Consider the following 15,079-nt stretch of genomic DNA (forward strand, 5'->3'; position numbering starts at 1 on the left):
CGAAGCCTGCTAGGACCCTGATTCAGCATAGGATGGGTGCCCTTCCCCAGTGTCCCTCCTGGAAGCACAGGTCTTCGACTGTGGCAGGTGAGCCCTGACTGGAGAGTGGCTGGGGCTGGCATTGCAGCAACTGTTGCCCTTCTCCAGCTGCTCTCTGCCACAGTCCCACCCGGGTGACAGCTCACCCTGACGGCCCCCATCCCAGGGAAGCCCAGGGCAGGAGATCCCAGTGTGGCTGTGGGGGACAAACCCACCCGATGTCCTGCAAGCCCAAATGGGCAGCAGCTCCTCCAACTCGGCCAAGACAAGCTCCAGTGGTGCTCGGTGCTGCACACATGCAAAGGGCTGTGGGCTCTCCCAGAGGGAAGCTGTGCTTTATTCAGGAGGTGACAGCATGGGCACAGGCATGGAGTGGTTCTGCAGGCTCCTGGGAGGCTCCGGCTCCTCCACCGCAGCCTTGTCTGGGAGCAGGCTGGTGCCTGGGGCAGGTTCAAGTGGGGTTGCAGCGTGGCCAAGGGCTCAGCATCCCCTTCCCACTCCTGGCTGCAGCTGAGCAATGCCACGGGCAGCATCCCGCCGCCAGTAGCTCCACACCACCTGGATGGGCTGGGCAGGCACCTGGTGGTGGGCATGGCCAGGCCTGTATCACCTCGCTGGCACCTGCTTGATACCACCCAGCGCCCTTACGAAAGGAACCTGCCTGCGGGTTGGGTTGGGTGCTGCCTGGTGCTGCTCAGTACCCCCGGGGCAGGGACCTGTGGGCTCAGTGCAGTTCCACATTGCTCTGTGTCACCCCCTGCCCCTGCCGAAGGAACATGTTGGGTCTCGTGATGCCCAGCACCCCCCGGGGCAGGGAACTGCCTGCGAAACCAGTGCTTCCCAGTGCTGCCCTGTGCTGCCCGATGTCCCCGGGGCAGAAGTGGCTTGCGGTCCCAGCAGGACCCGCTGCCCAGAGAAGCAGCTGCCTCCGCGGGGAGCGCGGAGGCGGGCCGGGCCGGCGTGTGCCTTGTAGACAAAGGCGGCGGCCCCGCGGTGCGGCGCGGCGCGGCGGGCGAGGACGGGCGCGGCCCGCGGCGGGCGGCGGCGGCGCGGCAGGTGCGGATCCCTCCGGCCCCTCCGCGGGAGCGGCTCGGCCCCCGCCCAGCCCGGCGGAGCCGCAGCGGCGCCGTCAATCAGCCGCGGCGCGCCCCCCATCCTCCGCCCTCCCCTCCCGCGCTGCATAGGGCTCGGTGACAGCAGCGGGCTGAGACACCCTCGCCGAGCGCGGCGGGAGCTCCGCTGCCAGCCGGCCGCCTCGCTGCACGCACCCGAGCCCCGCCGCCCGCCTGGCAGGGCTGCCGAAGAATGCGGAGCCATGGGCCAGGGCTGCGGACACTCCATCCTCTGCCGGAGCCAGCCGTACCAGGCGGCAGCGTCTGACCTGTGAGTCCCTCCCGCCGGCCCCGGGGCTGGGGGCACCACGCTGGGATGGAGGGATGCTCCGGGGGGTGATGCTGGGCGAGGGAGCGAGGGAGACGTGGGGAAGGCAGGAAAAAGTTCCTCCTGCCTGACAGCTGGTGGGGAGGGGGGTGGCAGGGATATGACAAGAGGCTGGTGACCCCCAGCCGCTGCCCCCTGTTTCCCCACTAACCACCTGTGTTAGCCCAGGGCAGGTGGCTAGCTGAAGGGCTCTGTGCTGGAGGGCTGGTGTGAGCAGCATCCCCCCATTTCCCGAGCCACCCTTGCCCTGTGGCAGTTTCTGGAGGGGGTGGAAGGCTCCTGGCCCGCCAGTGGGCTGCTGGAGAGGGGCGGGGGGGGGTTGGGGGGGAGGGCAGGTGACTTTGTGGAATGCAGTTCAGGCCTCAGGATCATGGTTTCAGCGGCTCCATGCAGGGCATGAGAAGCCACCCCCCTGCGCACCCACCCACGCAACAGGTCTGGGGGTCCCAGTGGCGCTGCACCCGCTTGCATGCAGCAAGGTGGGGAAGGGGCTCTGAGGGTCACAGGGACCTCATTCCATGGTGCAGGCATGAGGGGCTTTGCGTGAGAGCATGGGGTGACCTTGCTGAGGGATGACGGTGCTCCCTGGAAGCGGTGAAGGGTGATGCTCCACAGAGCCCATGTGGGAAGAGGGGCTGAGCTGGCTTAATGCAAAGCATGTGGTGCCTGAATTCCCATCACCCACGGGCTTGGCTAGGGATGGAGGAGACCCCCGGCTCTGCGCGCGCGTGTGTAGCACTCACGAGGCTCCACAGCTGCCGGCTAGCAGGCTGTGCACAGGCGATTTGCAGTATGTGGGTGCTCTGCCTCCCGGGTACCGAGAGATCTTGGGTGCTCCCAGCCTGCCCTGGTGGTTGCTGGGATCAAATCCCACATTGCCAGAGGGTTGAGCTGAGCTGGTGGGGAAGGGATGTAGGTGTAAGGGGACGAGGAGGAAGGCTGCTTGGTGCTTGGATTCCTTTGTCTGGCGGTGCCAGCTCCACATGCTCAGGCACTGGCCAAACTGCCTGGCTCGGCTGCGTACGCCGGGACCACCACTCCCAGGGGCTGCCTCGCTGCATGCGGGTGTGCCCGGGAGCAGCCTCAGGTCTCCTGGAGTGGGTGCTTTGGGTGATTACAGGATCATTGGGGCTTTAAGTGATTACAGGATCATTGGGGCACAAGGGAAGCTGCTGCCCGCTCCTGCCCCAGTACCACACGTCTCCCTCTGGCATCACCAGGTTTTTGCACCTTCATGTCACCTTCAGATGAGGAGTTTGCCTCTCTATAGAAAATAGCCTCCAGCATCTCTCCTACCTACATGTGGTGTGGGGCTTAGACACACCTCCAGAGGCACCAAGAGCTGCTGATCCCTCTACACTGCTGTGGGTGCTGGGTCTGATCACCTCTGCGGGCAGCATCCTTCCCCCCCAGCTCTCCTGGCTCCCCTCTGGTGCTGTGCATGCTTTGTTCCCTGAAGAGATCCTTCATGCTGCCACCAGAACATGTGCCCATGTCCTTTTCTTTAAGCAAAACACACAAAGGTCTTGAAATGCCAGGCTATCCCCATGTTTCCTCTGGCTGGAAGGCCTCTGCTGACTTGCAGCTGCTGTTTAATGGCTTTTAAGAAAGGTAGATGCTATAGAAACTTAGTGTAGCTGAGGCTGGCTATGCCCCTCGAGCCATCCGGCATGGAAGAGGCAGGAATGGTGAACCCCATTCTTCCTCCTTTTAACCAGGACGTAACCTGGTCCTTCCCAGGAGATGTTTGTCCCCATTCCTGTACACCCCAAGGGGATATATAGAGGTGGAAAAGCTTCCCAAGAGCTTTCAGGCAATGCCTTTGCCCCTGCGTTTGGCCAGAGGGGGTGTCCCCAGTGAGGCCAGCACTGCGGGGTGATGCTGCCTGCTCTCTGCCACCACTCGAGCCCCGCGTTGTTTAATGCTGGCTTGCCTTGTGCGCTGCCGGCAGATCTTAGCAATGCCGCTGCCTGCCCTCACAGAGCATTGCTGCCTGGGTGGGGATGCTGCGTGGGGCCGAGATCCATCGGTGGGCCAGGTCTCCCATGTGCGCTGTCGATAAGCTCTGATTTATTCCAGGGGAGTGTTGGGTGGCAGCCAGTCAAGTGCCATTTTCTGTTATCCAGGTCACGTTTTAACCCATTTCCTCCTTCATTTTCCCCCTGTGGGAAACGTGTTCCCAGGCGGGCGGCTCCTGACCCGGTTAGTGGCGGGTAGGATGCTGGCGTGCCCGGAGCTGCTGCTCTGACAGCATCTGACAGCAGCCGGGGCTGGGGGAGAAGCAGCCGAGCTCTGTGGATTGAAAACACGGAGGAGGAGATGATACTCTGAGCATCCCTGCAGGGAAGGAGCAGGCTCAGAGGAGGCTGGAGAGAAGTCAGGGCTTCCATCGGAGAGCAGACAGGGCTGCCTGCTTCTCATCCAGCTCTCTCTGCTGCTTGGTTCGCTTCTGGCAGCTGCCTGGCAGGAGCAGACGTGGGGACATGTGAACTGGCCAAGTGTCACCATGCTCAGCGCTGGTCTGATGATGAGGTCGGTGCCAGGCGCGAGACGGAGGAGGGACTGTGGCTGCAGCCACAGCTGGGAAGAGGGGCTCCATCCTGCCCGGGGAGCCCATGGGCACCAGCAAAGAGCCCAGTGTCCCAGGAAGGGACAAAGATAGTTTATGCATCTTTACAGGAGCGCATTAAGTCTCTGTGCCAGTTACGCCAGGACCTGGACAGTGTGTTCCCATCAAGGCTCATGTAAGGGTGACGTGTAATGCATCATCCCCATTTTACCTCCCTGATGCACCCACCTGGCAGCCAGTTCCTCCTGGAGGGGCTGATGGCATGAGGTGACATTCGTGATGATGCTGATGTCCCTACCTGCCACTGCCTGTGTGACCTGGGCACATATCAAAGGGAAACTCTGGTCCTTCCCCACCTTGTGTGTCCTCGCCATTACTCCTGCTTCCCTCCCAGGGCACGGCCTGAAGGGCAGCACTGGCAGCAGAAACATGGCATCCACTGGGGTGGGACTAGTTGACCTTTAAAGGTCCCTTCCAAACCAAACCATTCTAGGATTCTATGTCTTGCTCCCGTGCCATTAACCCTGCAGGTACCCAGGGAGCAGCACTGGCTGGGATGCAGAGGGCACGAGCTGCCTGGCGAAGCGGTTCAGCCTACTTTCGAAGGTCTCCAAGCATCCGCAAAGCTGAGAGCAGGCTGCTGAGCCCACCAGAGCCCGTCCTGAACCTCTGCCTCGTGGTTATTGCCAGTCGCTGTGTTGCATGTTTAAAGTGCCATGGAAAGTACTGGCTCCATCTCTCCATCCAGCATGGCCGGGGCAGCTCTGCTCCTCACTGGGCACCCACTTACTGGGGCCAAGGGGTTCGGTGGGGCGAAGGCAGCCTGCTCCCCCGTTGCTGGGGTCCTTGGGAGCTGCAAGTGACTGCGTGTGATGTTCTCCAGGCTTTTTCAAAGCCTTGGGCTGTTCATGCCTCTGCCTTTTGCACAGCCTGGCGCCAGCATGTCAGCTGTGTCGCGTCTGGGGTGCTTCAGCATCACCCACCTGCGTGGGCACCTAGCCCTGGAGCTTGGAGGTGCCTTGCAGAGAGGATGGAGGGGAACTCCTGGCTTCTGGCACCCTGCATGTCTCTGTACTTGGGGGGGTTCCCTGGGGGGGAGGGACACCAGCCAGTAGTTTCCCCTCCAGGGCATCCCCCCTGAGCATCCTCAGCTTCAGAGCAGCGAGCGGTTGTAAAGTGTCAGGGAATTAACCTCCGGTGCTTGCCGGCTGCCGGCCAGATGCTAGCGCAGATGCAGGCAATCAGGCTGGCCCCTGCTCCGCCAGGCAGGCTGGCACACCACGGCCTGGCCACGGCCCAGGGCGGCAGCACCGGTGGCACCGCCGTCAAGGGGCTGCACCGAGCGTGCCCTGGCCGTCATCTGCAGCCGACCCCTGCGCATCCCCCCAGGAGCTGCGCTGCTCCATGAGCTCTGGGAGGACAAGCATCCCTCCAGGGTGGGAGCCAGCTCTGCGGCCACTCCTCTGTTGGGGATACAGGATTCCCTGGGGCAGTGGCGGATGCAGCAGCAGCCGCTTCTGGGAATCCCTCCTGCCTCCCGCTCTTCTCTGACCCCGGTCCCCACTTTCGCTTTTGTCTCTTTCCCAGCTTCCACGTGGCTTGCCGAGAGCTGTGCTGGGCTGCAGCCAGAAATGCAGGCAGGGCCCGGAGCTGCCTGGGACTTTCTGCCTGTCCAGCTTTCTCCTGCAAAGGGCTGAGCTGTCCTTGTTAATGGATGGGCCTGTCTGGAGGGGGGAGCGAGGGGGATGGAGAGCACTGGGAGATGCTTTGTCTGCTGCTGCGGCTCCATCCGCATGGCAGCGGGGGGTGGCAGGGGGTGTTAGATGATGGAGAACGGGCAGAGCACATGCAACGGGCAGCTTGGCAGCTTGGATCCCCCCAGCTGAGGTGTCAAAGCTGGCTGGGGGTCTCGCCTGCCTTGCAGCAATGGGTGATGACGCCAAGATTTGCTCTTTTGTGCGGGTTGGAGCCTGGATGGAGGGTCTCCAGCTGGTCCTTGGGCAGCCATTCCCTGTTGATGGTGGTCCCGGTGCCGTGGCATCCCCAGGCAGCAGGAAGGTGTCCCCAAACCTCGTCATCCACGTAGCATCCTCGAGGGATGGGACTAGCACAGCAGCCTGTAGGACTCACCAAGTGTTGGCTCAGAAATGTCCCATGGGGCCGGTTATTTGGCAGCAGCAGCTCTTAGTCCTGCTCCCATCACCAAATCATGTGCCCTGGCTGCCCTGGCACAGCCTGGCAGCTCTGCAATGCCAGCCTGGGGAGGCAGAGGGGAAAGGATGATTTTGAGAGCTTGCAGGGAGCATTTTGGCTGGGTTCAAGCCTTCTGGGTCTTTGGCAGTTTGTGTTTTCTGTAGTAAATCAAACAGAAAAAGGAGGTCGTTTTGGATGGGTGCATTTCCCACAGAAAATATTCAAACCTGATTTTTTGTCTGGGGCTCAGGAGGGGTTCAGGGCTTGGCTCAGGTGTTGCAGCTGGCGCGGATGACCTCACAGCGTGTTTCAGCATCTCCAAAGCCCTCTGCTCCCCAGATGCAGTGGAGGACTGGTTGCACCCAAGGAAGCAAAAAGCAAACAGCAGCTGCCGATGCAGCAGCCCCGTCACAGAAGTGATGACTTAGCCAGAAAGCCTCCCCTAGCTTGTAATCACTTCCCAGCCCCTTCCCAGTTCGTTATTAGCTTGCACGTTTCAGCTGGGTGACTCAGAAGACACCGAGGAGCTATTTATAATGAGCATTTGAAAGGCTAAGACTGGTGGAGGGTTTTTTTTCTCCCCCTCCTCTTTCCTTGAGCTGTTGCTGCCCAAATGCAGCTGCGTTCCCCTTGGCCACAGGCAGACGTGGGGCAGGCAGCTCTGGAAGGGGACCCATCCATGTCCTCTGAGGTTCAGTGTCTGGTGGCTATGGGGTGAAGATGCTGATGCTCCCCTCTGTGCGGTATGCAAAGCTCTGTGCAAACCCCTCCTCACGGACGGGCACCCTGAACCTCACCCCGTGGTGGCAGAGCCCTGATGCTCCTGCCTGTGGGAGCCAGGTGCAGGCAGGGCTGCCAGAACACGCTGCTACCTGGGAACACAGGGATCTGTAGCCTAGGATATGAGCCCTCGCTGGGGTGGCACCCAGCCTGGGACCCAGGGCATGAAGCGGTGGGATTGAGTAGCCCAGTGAGGACGTCACTGGACCATCCCAAGCTGGAGCCTTTCCACCCCTCCAAATGGAGCTGGGATGTCCGTATGGCTTCACAGCAGTTCACAGCCTGGGGTTTCTGCTCTGCAAGGGGATAAGGACAGGGCTGCCCCGTGTCCCACAGCCGGGACGGGGTCCACAGTCCCATCCTTCAGCCGACACTCAGCTGGAGCCCAGCTGGAAGGACACAAGCCATGGGTGCTGCCGTGTTTTTCCTTGCTCTCCATAAAAAGTGGGCCTTTCCCTATTGTTTTTTACCAGTGATAACACAGCCAGGTTGATGGCAGCATCCTTCTAGTGGAAGGCATGCGGCCTTTCAATAAGAAATCAGGGCTGAGCAAGGCGGCTCCGGCAGTGGGGACGGGTGTCAGTACCAGCAGAACCTTTACTCTCCCAGCTCCAGCGGGGTGACGGCTCCAGCAGGGTGACAGCACCCCACCAGGGAATTTGTTCCCAGCTACTTGAGGCAGAAAAATCTCTGCCCTGTTGCTGCCCATGAGCCCGGAGCTCCTGCTGCTGGCCGCCAGCGAAGGGTCCCATGGCACAGCAGGGGCTGGGGGGCTCTTTGGGCCTGAGCACCATCCTCCCTGGGGGGGCTGCGGGACATGGGGACCCTCCCGGTCCTTCTGCAGCACTTGGGGTTCTTCTGGTCAGGTGGGAAATGGGGTGTGGGTATGTGGGGGGAGGCTGTTCTGGTACACAGCAGGGGGGCTCAGCCCCCCTCCGGCTGCTGCATGGGTGGGCTAGGGCTGAGGTCGGGGTTAGGGTCGGTTGGGGTCAGGGCTGAGGTCAGGGTTAGGGCCAGAGCTGAGGTAGGGGTTAGGGTCAGGGTTAGGGTCAGGTTGGGTCAGGGTTAGGGCCAGGGCTAGGGCTGATGTTAGGGTTAGGGATCGTGCTGACAATGTTAGGGTCAGGGCTAAGGTTAGCGATAGGGCTACAGGTAGGGCTAAGGTTGGGTTTAGGTTCAGGGCTAAGGTTAGGTTAGGGCTAGGACTAAGTTTAAGTTTAGGGATTGGGATACAGGTAGGACTAAGTTTAGGGTTAGGGCTAGCCGTAAGTTTAATTTTAGGGCTAGGGCTAAGTTTACAGTAGGGTTAGGGCTAGAGTTGAGGTTAAGGTTAATGTTAGGTGTAGGGGTAGGGCTAGGGCTAGGACTAAGGTTAGGTTTATCCTTAGGGTTATTGCTTGGTGTTAGACCTCATCTTAAGTTTAGGATTAGGGCTCAGGTTAGAACTATGGCTAAGTTTAGGTTCAGGGTTCCTGTTAGGGTTTGAGTTATGGTTAGATCCAAGGCTAAGGTTCAGGTTAGGGCTAGGTCTGAGGTTAGGGTGAGAGCTTGGGCTAGAACTAGGAGTAGGGTTGTGTTTCCAAGGATAGGGGTCCTGGGACCCTGCCTCTGCTCACTGCACACAGCTGGCTCCTTCCTCCCTGACAGGCAGCACCGGGCTCACCCTGCGCATATGCTTCCACCACAGCAGAGCCAGAGCATGGCTGGGACCTGCCACCTGCGATGGCTTCATCTCCCACCCTTCCTCACCTACACCCGGGGAGGGGGCCTGGTGCTGAGTCAGCAAGTGCTGGCGGGTGAAATTCCCAAAACTCGAGTGTTTTCCTAAAGCCTGAGTGAGAAGTGATGTGGCCAGGCTGGGGTACATCCACAGCCCGGGGACAAATCAGATCTCAAGGCATGAGAAGCTGCAGTGAGCCCAAGGGTTGGCGGTGGGGCCACCTGGGTGTCAGACACCAGGGTGATGGGCACCTGGGCATAGGTGAGGCTTCTGGCAGAGGCTTCTGGTTGCTCCAGCCCACACCTGCAGCTGCCAGCAGTGCCTGTGGCTGTGTGCATGCTCCGGCTCCTCTACTCCTTGCCTCCCGTAGCTGCAGGGGGTCCCTCAGGAGGGAGAGGATCGAGGTAGGCTCAGGCAGTGCCGCAGCTCAGCAGTGTGAGCCAGGAGCACCGTGACCTTTGTTAATTACATTTTTGCTCTTTGCTTTTCCCTGGTTCCCTCCAGTGCTCTGCACCATCAGAGGCTTGGGCTCCTCCAGTGGAGCCCTGTAATGTGTTAATTATGGGGTTTCTTCCAAGCCTGATATTGCCTGCCCGCACCAGGGGTGCTGCCACTGTGCCACTGGACAGCGGGTCTGGGCTCAGTCTGGCTGTGCTGGCGGAGGGCTGGAGCAACCAGAAACTTCTGTGAGTAAATGCCAGGCTCCTGCCCCAAAGGAAACCGCAGCCCAGCTGCGGAGGGTCGAGTATCCCCCAAAATAAGCATGAGGGCACTAAGGCACCCTTTGGGTCTGGTTTCCCTTGGCCAAACCCGGGATATGAGTGGAGGCACCTGCAGAGCTGAGCAAGCACCTGTCCCGGAGGATGCTGTGGAAAAAGGGGATGGTCATGGTGGGAGCTGGGCTTGCTGCACCCTGGGGGGGGACTCAGGGAGAGGCTGAGAGGGGCTGGCTCCCATCTTGCACCCGCCAGATGGACAAGATACCCCTGGGGTTACCCAACTGCCTGAAACCCCCTGGGAGAGCCGAGGTGGGATGCGTGCCATGGGCTGGGAGGAGGGGGCAGCGGTGCCAGCGGCTCCCTATGTATCCACACCCCAGGAGCTGCATCAGGGCAATTCCAGGGGCACATCTTTGCCCCCCACCCGGGTCCAGCCACAATTACCACCTCTTCCAGGAACTGGAGCAGGCTGTCCTGCTGCACTGCATCCCGTGGGAATGCTGGGATGGAAAGGGGGTCTTCTCTCCCCCAGCCCCAGGAATAGTGTGGGAGCCAGCTCCCTGGGTGCATGGGTGGGCTGCAGCTGCGCCTGTTTTGGTGAGGACGGAGGGGCTCTGCGGTGGTGGGGGCTTGGCAGGGACCCACGGTGCTGCTGGGGACCCCTCCCCACCGCGCTGGCAGGGAGATGGGACAGCAGGTCCGTGGGCTGGCGAGCCGGCAGCTCCGCGAGAAGTGCCAAGGCAGGCACGCCTGTGTGTCACTTGTGCATGGGCGCTGGCAGCGTGCTGGGAAGCGAGCCCCCTGTTTGAGCCCAGCGTGCGGAGAGCCCGAGCTGGGCACCAGTGCGGGCAGCGGGGACACCAGCCGTGCCCCCCGCTCCCCTCCCTCCTGCAGCCCCCCAGTCTGCAGGCACAGGAGAGGCACGCCAGACCAAGGTGCTACTCTGGGGACCCTGCTCTGTCCTTCCCTGTGCGGCTCGGTGGGATCCCGGCACCACACAGCAGCGAACCAGACCCTGTCATGGGGACCCCACCTAAGGGAAGAGGATGGGGGCTCTTGCTGGGTGACACCTGGCTGCCAGCCCTCCTGCAGGTGCCCTGGCTGGGCACGGCATGGCAGAGGAGCTGGGGCCAGCGGTTCACCCTGTGGAAAAGCCATTAATTCACAGACAGTGCGGTCCACTGCTACCAGCCCGACCCAGCCCCATGCTGGTGACACCTGCAGCAGGATCTGGCCACGCTGCAGAAGCCGATTGAAGTTCATTGCTGGAAAGCTGGTGCCAAGGGTGCTGAGCAGGGCTGTGTGGGGGCTTTGGCAGTGCTGGGGATCGTCACCAGAGGATGTGGCATCTCCGTGCCCACCCCAGGGCTGAGCTGCTTGCCTTCCCATCTTTCCCATCAGTGTCAGGACCTGTGTCCTCCCTGCAAGGGACAGCAGCAGGGCTGGGGACAGCTGCCCATGCCCCACCAAAGGAGGGGTCTGTCCTTCGCCACTGCTGCCCCTGTCACCTGCCACTGTCACCTTCTCCCTGGAGAGGAAAGAGGGATGGGGGGAAAAGCGAGTTCCTTGGGTAGGAGGCTTGGTCAGACATAAAAACAGCTTCATGGCTTGAGTAAGGAGTAAGACACACTGCTGTCCCCTGGGCATCGCAGCAGCCAGGGGTACACCCTTGTCCCACAGGGTTAGCGTGTCCCTGCATCTCTCTGTCAGCTCCATCCCTCCTCTGGTGCCCATGCCAGCCCTGGTGCCTGTGTCCCCACTGCTGGCCCCTGTCCCCAGCTGCCCCCTCCCTCCTTTCAGGCAAATTAAAAACTCAGCTCAGCTCAGCCAAACAGGGCTTTTAAGCAATTGGGTGTCAGATGAAGCAGCTCTCGCCCTAACGAGCCTCAAAGGCACGAGCGTCTTTTAGCCATGTCCTTTCCCTTCCCTCCTCTGATGGTCTGGATCCCTGGGCTTGCTCTTGCTAATATTAATATTATGTATTTGCATGGCGCCTGCGCTGCGTTTAATTCCTTGACATGGAGACTTGGCTTGTTTTGGAGGGAAGGCCGCCCAGTGAGTGGCTGCCACTTGCACTGTGGTTACACACAAGAGGATTTGGTGAGATATCTGGGATCTTGCAGCCTGGGACAGGATCCCTGCTCCAGGGGGGTTGTGGTTTCCAGGGAGGGATGGGGAACAGACAGCAGAGGCAGGATGCTGGGGTCCTGCTCTATTCCCATGGAATTTTGCCGGTGGCAACGGGTGAAGAAGACCCTGAACTTGCAACGTGGTGCTGAGCCCAGTTATGCGCTGGGCAGGGATGAGCAGTGGGGCTGGTTGTGCCAGTGGGGCTAGTTGTGCGTCGGGATGGGAGGAGGACTCAGGGAAGGGGGAAAAAAAGCCAGGAAAGGGAAAAAACAGCAAACAGTTCTGGGAAGATAATGAACACATGCTAAAACACCACCACCTCCAGCTGCCTTTTTTTTAATTTTTCCTCTGGTTATCAACTAAACCTACTAATTGAAAGATGAGTTGGCAGAGTCTGTAATGCTGCATTTATCCAAGGACAATTCCTCGGAGATTCAGGGTAACCGTGTGTTTTCTCTCCCTGCCTTGTCACGCCAGGCGCTGCTTCTGCCTGGCTTGATGCTGGCGCTGCGGCATGGGCATGGCTCCCTCAGGGCGCCGGTGGCCTCGCTTGGAGGTCCCCACGGTGGTGGCACTCCTGCTTTCCTCTCCTCCCGGCGCCGGTGCTGCCATGTCACCTGGCATTCCCTGTGTTACCCCCTTGGAGACAGCTTGGGGCAGGCTGGGGGATACCCTCCTGCTTCCAGTGAGCTGGGTCCTGGCATCTTGGGGCGCAGTGCGATGGGGATGGGGATTTGCAGGCTTGCAGGGCTGCCATACAACGGGGATGGGGATTTGCAGACTTGCAGGGATACTGCGCAATGGATTTGCAGGGATACTATGCACTGGGGATTTTGCAGGTTTGCAGGGCTGCCATGCAGTGGGATTTTGCAGGCTCGCAGGGCTGCTATACCATGGGGATTTGCAGGCTCGCAGGGGTACTATGCAATGGGGCTGAGGATTTGAGGCTTGCAGGGCTGCTGTGCAAAGGGGATTTAAAGGCTTGCAGGGCTGCCAGGCTTTCCAGCCCCGTCAGACAGGGCTGGGCTGCATTCCTGCGGCTCCTTGAAGCCTTGGGGAGCTGCTTTTCCAGCCTGGCAGCGAAGGCAGCTGTCTGCACAGGACCTTAATGCTTAAGGGCCAGGCAGCATCCGGGGAAGTGCGTTTGCTGTGCAAACAGAACTCAGCCTTTCTGCAGACTTATCGAAGGCATTTAGGGCTCGATGCGTTTGTTAAGCAAATAAATCGCACCCGGCAAAGCTTCAGTGACACCGTTCCCCTTTCCCCTCCCGCGCTCCTGCCAGCTGGTGTGTCACTGCCCGGCATCCTGCAGCACCTGGCCATTAATATGCAGGCCTGTAATTACCCGGAGCTGATGATGGCTCCAAATTAAACATGGGAGCTCAGCAGCCATCCCTGCCCATCCTGACCATGGATGCCACGGTGATGCTTAACCACGGGGCACCCCGTGCCTGCGCTGTGATCCGTCTCTTGGATGCGCACAGTGAAATCCTTCGGCTTCAGGCTCGGTGACTGCAGTAAACAGGCAATTTTCTGTCGCTGCTTGAGGCTGGGGAAGATGAAATCCGAGTCGGCAGGTGCCAGCGTGGGAGGCTGACTGCCTCCGGGTGCTCTTCGCTGCTGAAGGATGGAGGAGAGGTCTCCTGGCTGTGCAGGGACCCTGGAGTTGCCCATCGATGCCTACTGCTCTGCCAGCCCGAAACACCTCGAGTTTGTGCTTCCCTTGCTCCAGGCTTTCCTGTGCCCCTTTGGCATCTCCCCTCTGCCCCATCGTGCCCCCACCCCCTGTCACACGCTGCCCACAGCAAGGGCTTTATTGAGGTGAGGGCAGGCACCATCTCCCGCCTTGCCTTTGCCTGGAGCCCGAGTTATCTGATCCCAGCCAGCCCGTGGGTCTGTCTGGCCGCTGCTCCTGCTGTCATGTTCCTCTGCTTCCCATTTATTTTTCCCTTCCAGATATACTCTCGAGCCTCAGCTGCTTGCAGAGCTGGGGCTCCAAGCCTGCTCCCCCCCCGCCTCGCTCACACCAGCCTCTCCCTTTGCCTGGCCACTGGTGCCTACCCAGGGCTGTACCCCCCTTGCAGCCAGAGTGATGGCCACCCCTGCCCCTAGGGACAGCCTTTTCCTCCTGCTCCCTCATCCCTGGGGCACTGGTGGGGGTGCCTGCCATTTGCCCTTGCACCCGGTGCCAGCGGGACTGCGGCGTGGCTGCTGGCAGATGCCTGTGCTGAGATGCGGCTGTGGGTACCAATCCGTCCTGCCCTCTCCACGCACTCTAGGCATCCTCTGCAACGAGCCCCAGCTTGGTCCTGTGCCCTGCCCGAGATCGCTGCTCGCTTTTCCCTGCAGAGTACAGGCAGCGGCCAGCTCTGCAGGCACTGGGGTCACTGCTGTCACCCCATGGAGACACCAGGTCTCACCCTGCTGAGGACCTTGCTGGTGCTGGAAGCAAGCCATCCTCCAGGTTTCCAGCTCTTCCAAAGTCACCAGAGTCACTTGTGCACTTATGGGCCACTAAGTGCTGTAATTACAGACATGCTTTAATTAACATAATTGCGTTTCTACACAAATAAAACATTTGGTGTAGTTAATTCCTAGTCTGCAGCTCCAAACCGAGACTCCCCCCCCCCCAGGTCCTGCCTCAGTGGCAGGGGAGTGAGCAGCTGCCAGCAGTGGGGGCTGGCAGGGGTAGGAGAGCAGGGCTCTTGCCCCCCAGCGGGTAAATCCCTCTGCCCCAGCCAGGGCCTGAGCTGGATACCCCCCCGCCCATTGCCCCCCAGCACTAAGGGTGGCTGGGGTCCCCTTCCCTGTGGCTTGGCATCACTGGTGCGACCGGGACATTTTGCTGGCTTGCAGGGCTCTGCGGCACTGAGCTTGCTGGGATGCGGCACTGGGATTGCTGAGATGGAGCAAGGAACTTGCTGGGATATGGCACGTGGTTTGCTGGGATGCAGTACTGGGATCGTGAGGACATGGCACTGGGATTGCTGGGTTATGACACTGGGCTTGCTGGGATGGTGGCATTGGACTTGCTGGCACATAGCACTGGGATTGCTGAGATGCAGCGCTGGGATTGCTAGGATATGATGCTGGACTTCTTAGGACATGGCACTGGGATTACTGGGATGTGGCACTGGGCTTGCTGGGATGCTGTATTGGGATTACTAGCACATAGCACTGGGATTACTGGGATGGAGCACTGGGCTTCCTGGGACACAGCTGTGGGTTTGCTGTGACACAGCGCTGGGACTGCTGAGACAGTGCTGGGATTACTGGGACACAGGGCCATGTCAGCAGGTGATTGCCGCAGCCGGGTGAGATGTGGCCAGGCTGGGTGCTGGGGATCCAGCCCCTTAAGCCCACCCCGGTGCCTCCCCAGGATGCTCTGTCCCCTCCCAGAGCCCCCCTGCGCCAGCAGCATCACCCAGGTGCTCCCGAAAGGCTTTGGCTGGAGGATGCGAAAGGAGCCGAGGAGCTGCTGGTGGAAAC

The 15,079-nt window shown here is 60.5% G+C and overlaps 1 protein-coding gene across 1 annotated transcript in view; it reads left to right on the forward strand.

The window, feature by feature from the left end:
• The first annotated feature begins 1,203 nt into the window (after window positions 1–1,203).
• Window positions 1,204–15,079, forward strand: part of PDE2A (phosphodiesterase 2A) — a 56,181-nt gene continuing 42,305 nt past the window's right edge. Inside the window, exon 1 of the mRNA XM_056329339.1 lies at window positions 1,204–1,422. Coding sequence (XP_056185314.1) covers window positions 1,355–1,422 — 68 coding nt within the window. The 5' untranslated portion in view covers window positions 1,204–1,354. The remainder of the gene's footprint in view (window positions 1,423–15,079) is intronic.

The sequence above is a fragment of the Falco biarmicus genome, chromosome 2 (genome assembly GCF_023638135.1).
Source record: "Falco biarmicus isolate bFalBia1 chromosome 2, bFalBia1.pri, whole genome shotgun sequence".
In the NCBI taxonomy this organism is placed as follows: Eukaryota; Metazoa; Chordata; class Aves; order Falconiformes; family Falconidae; genus Falco; species Falco biarmicus.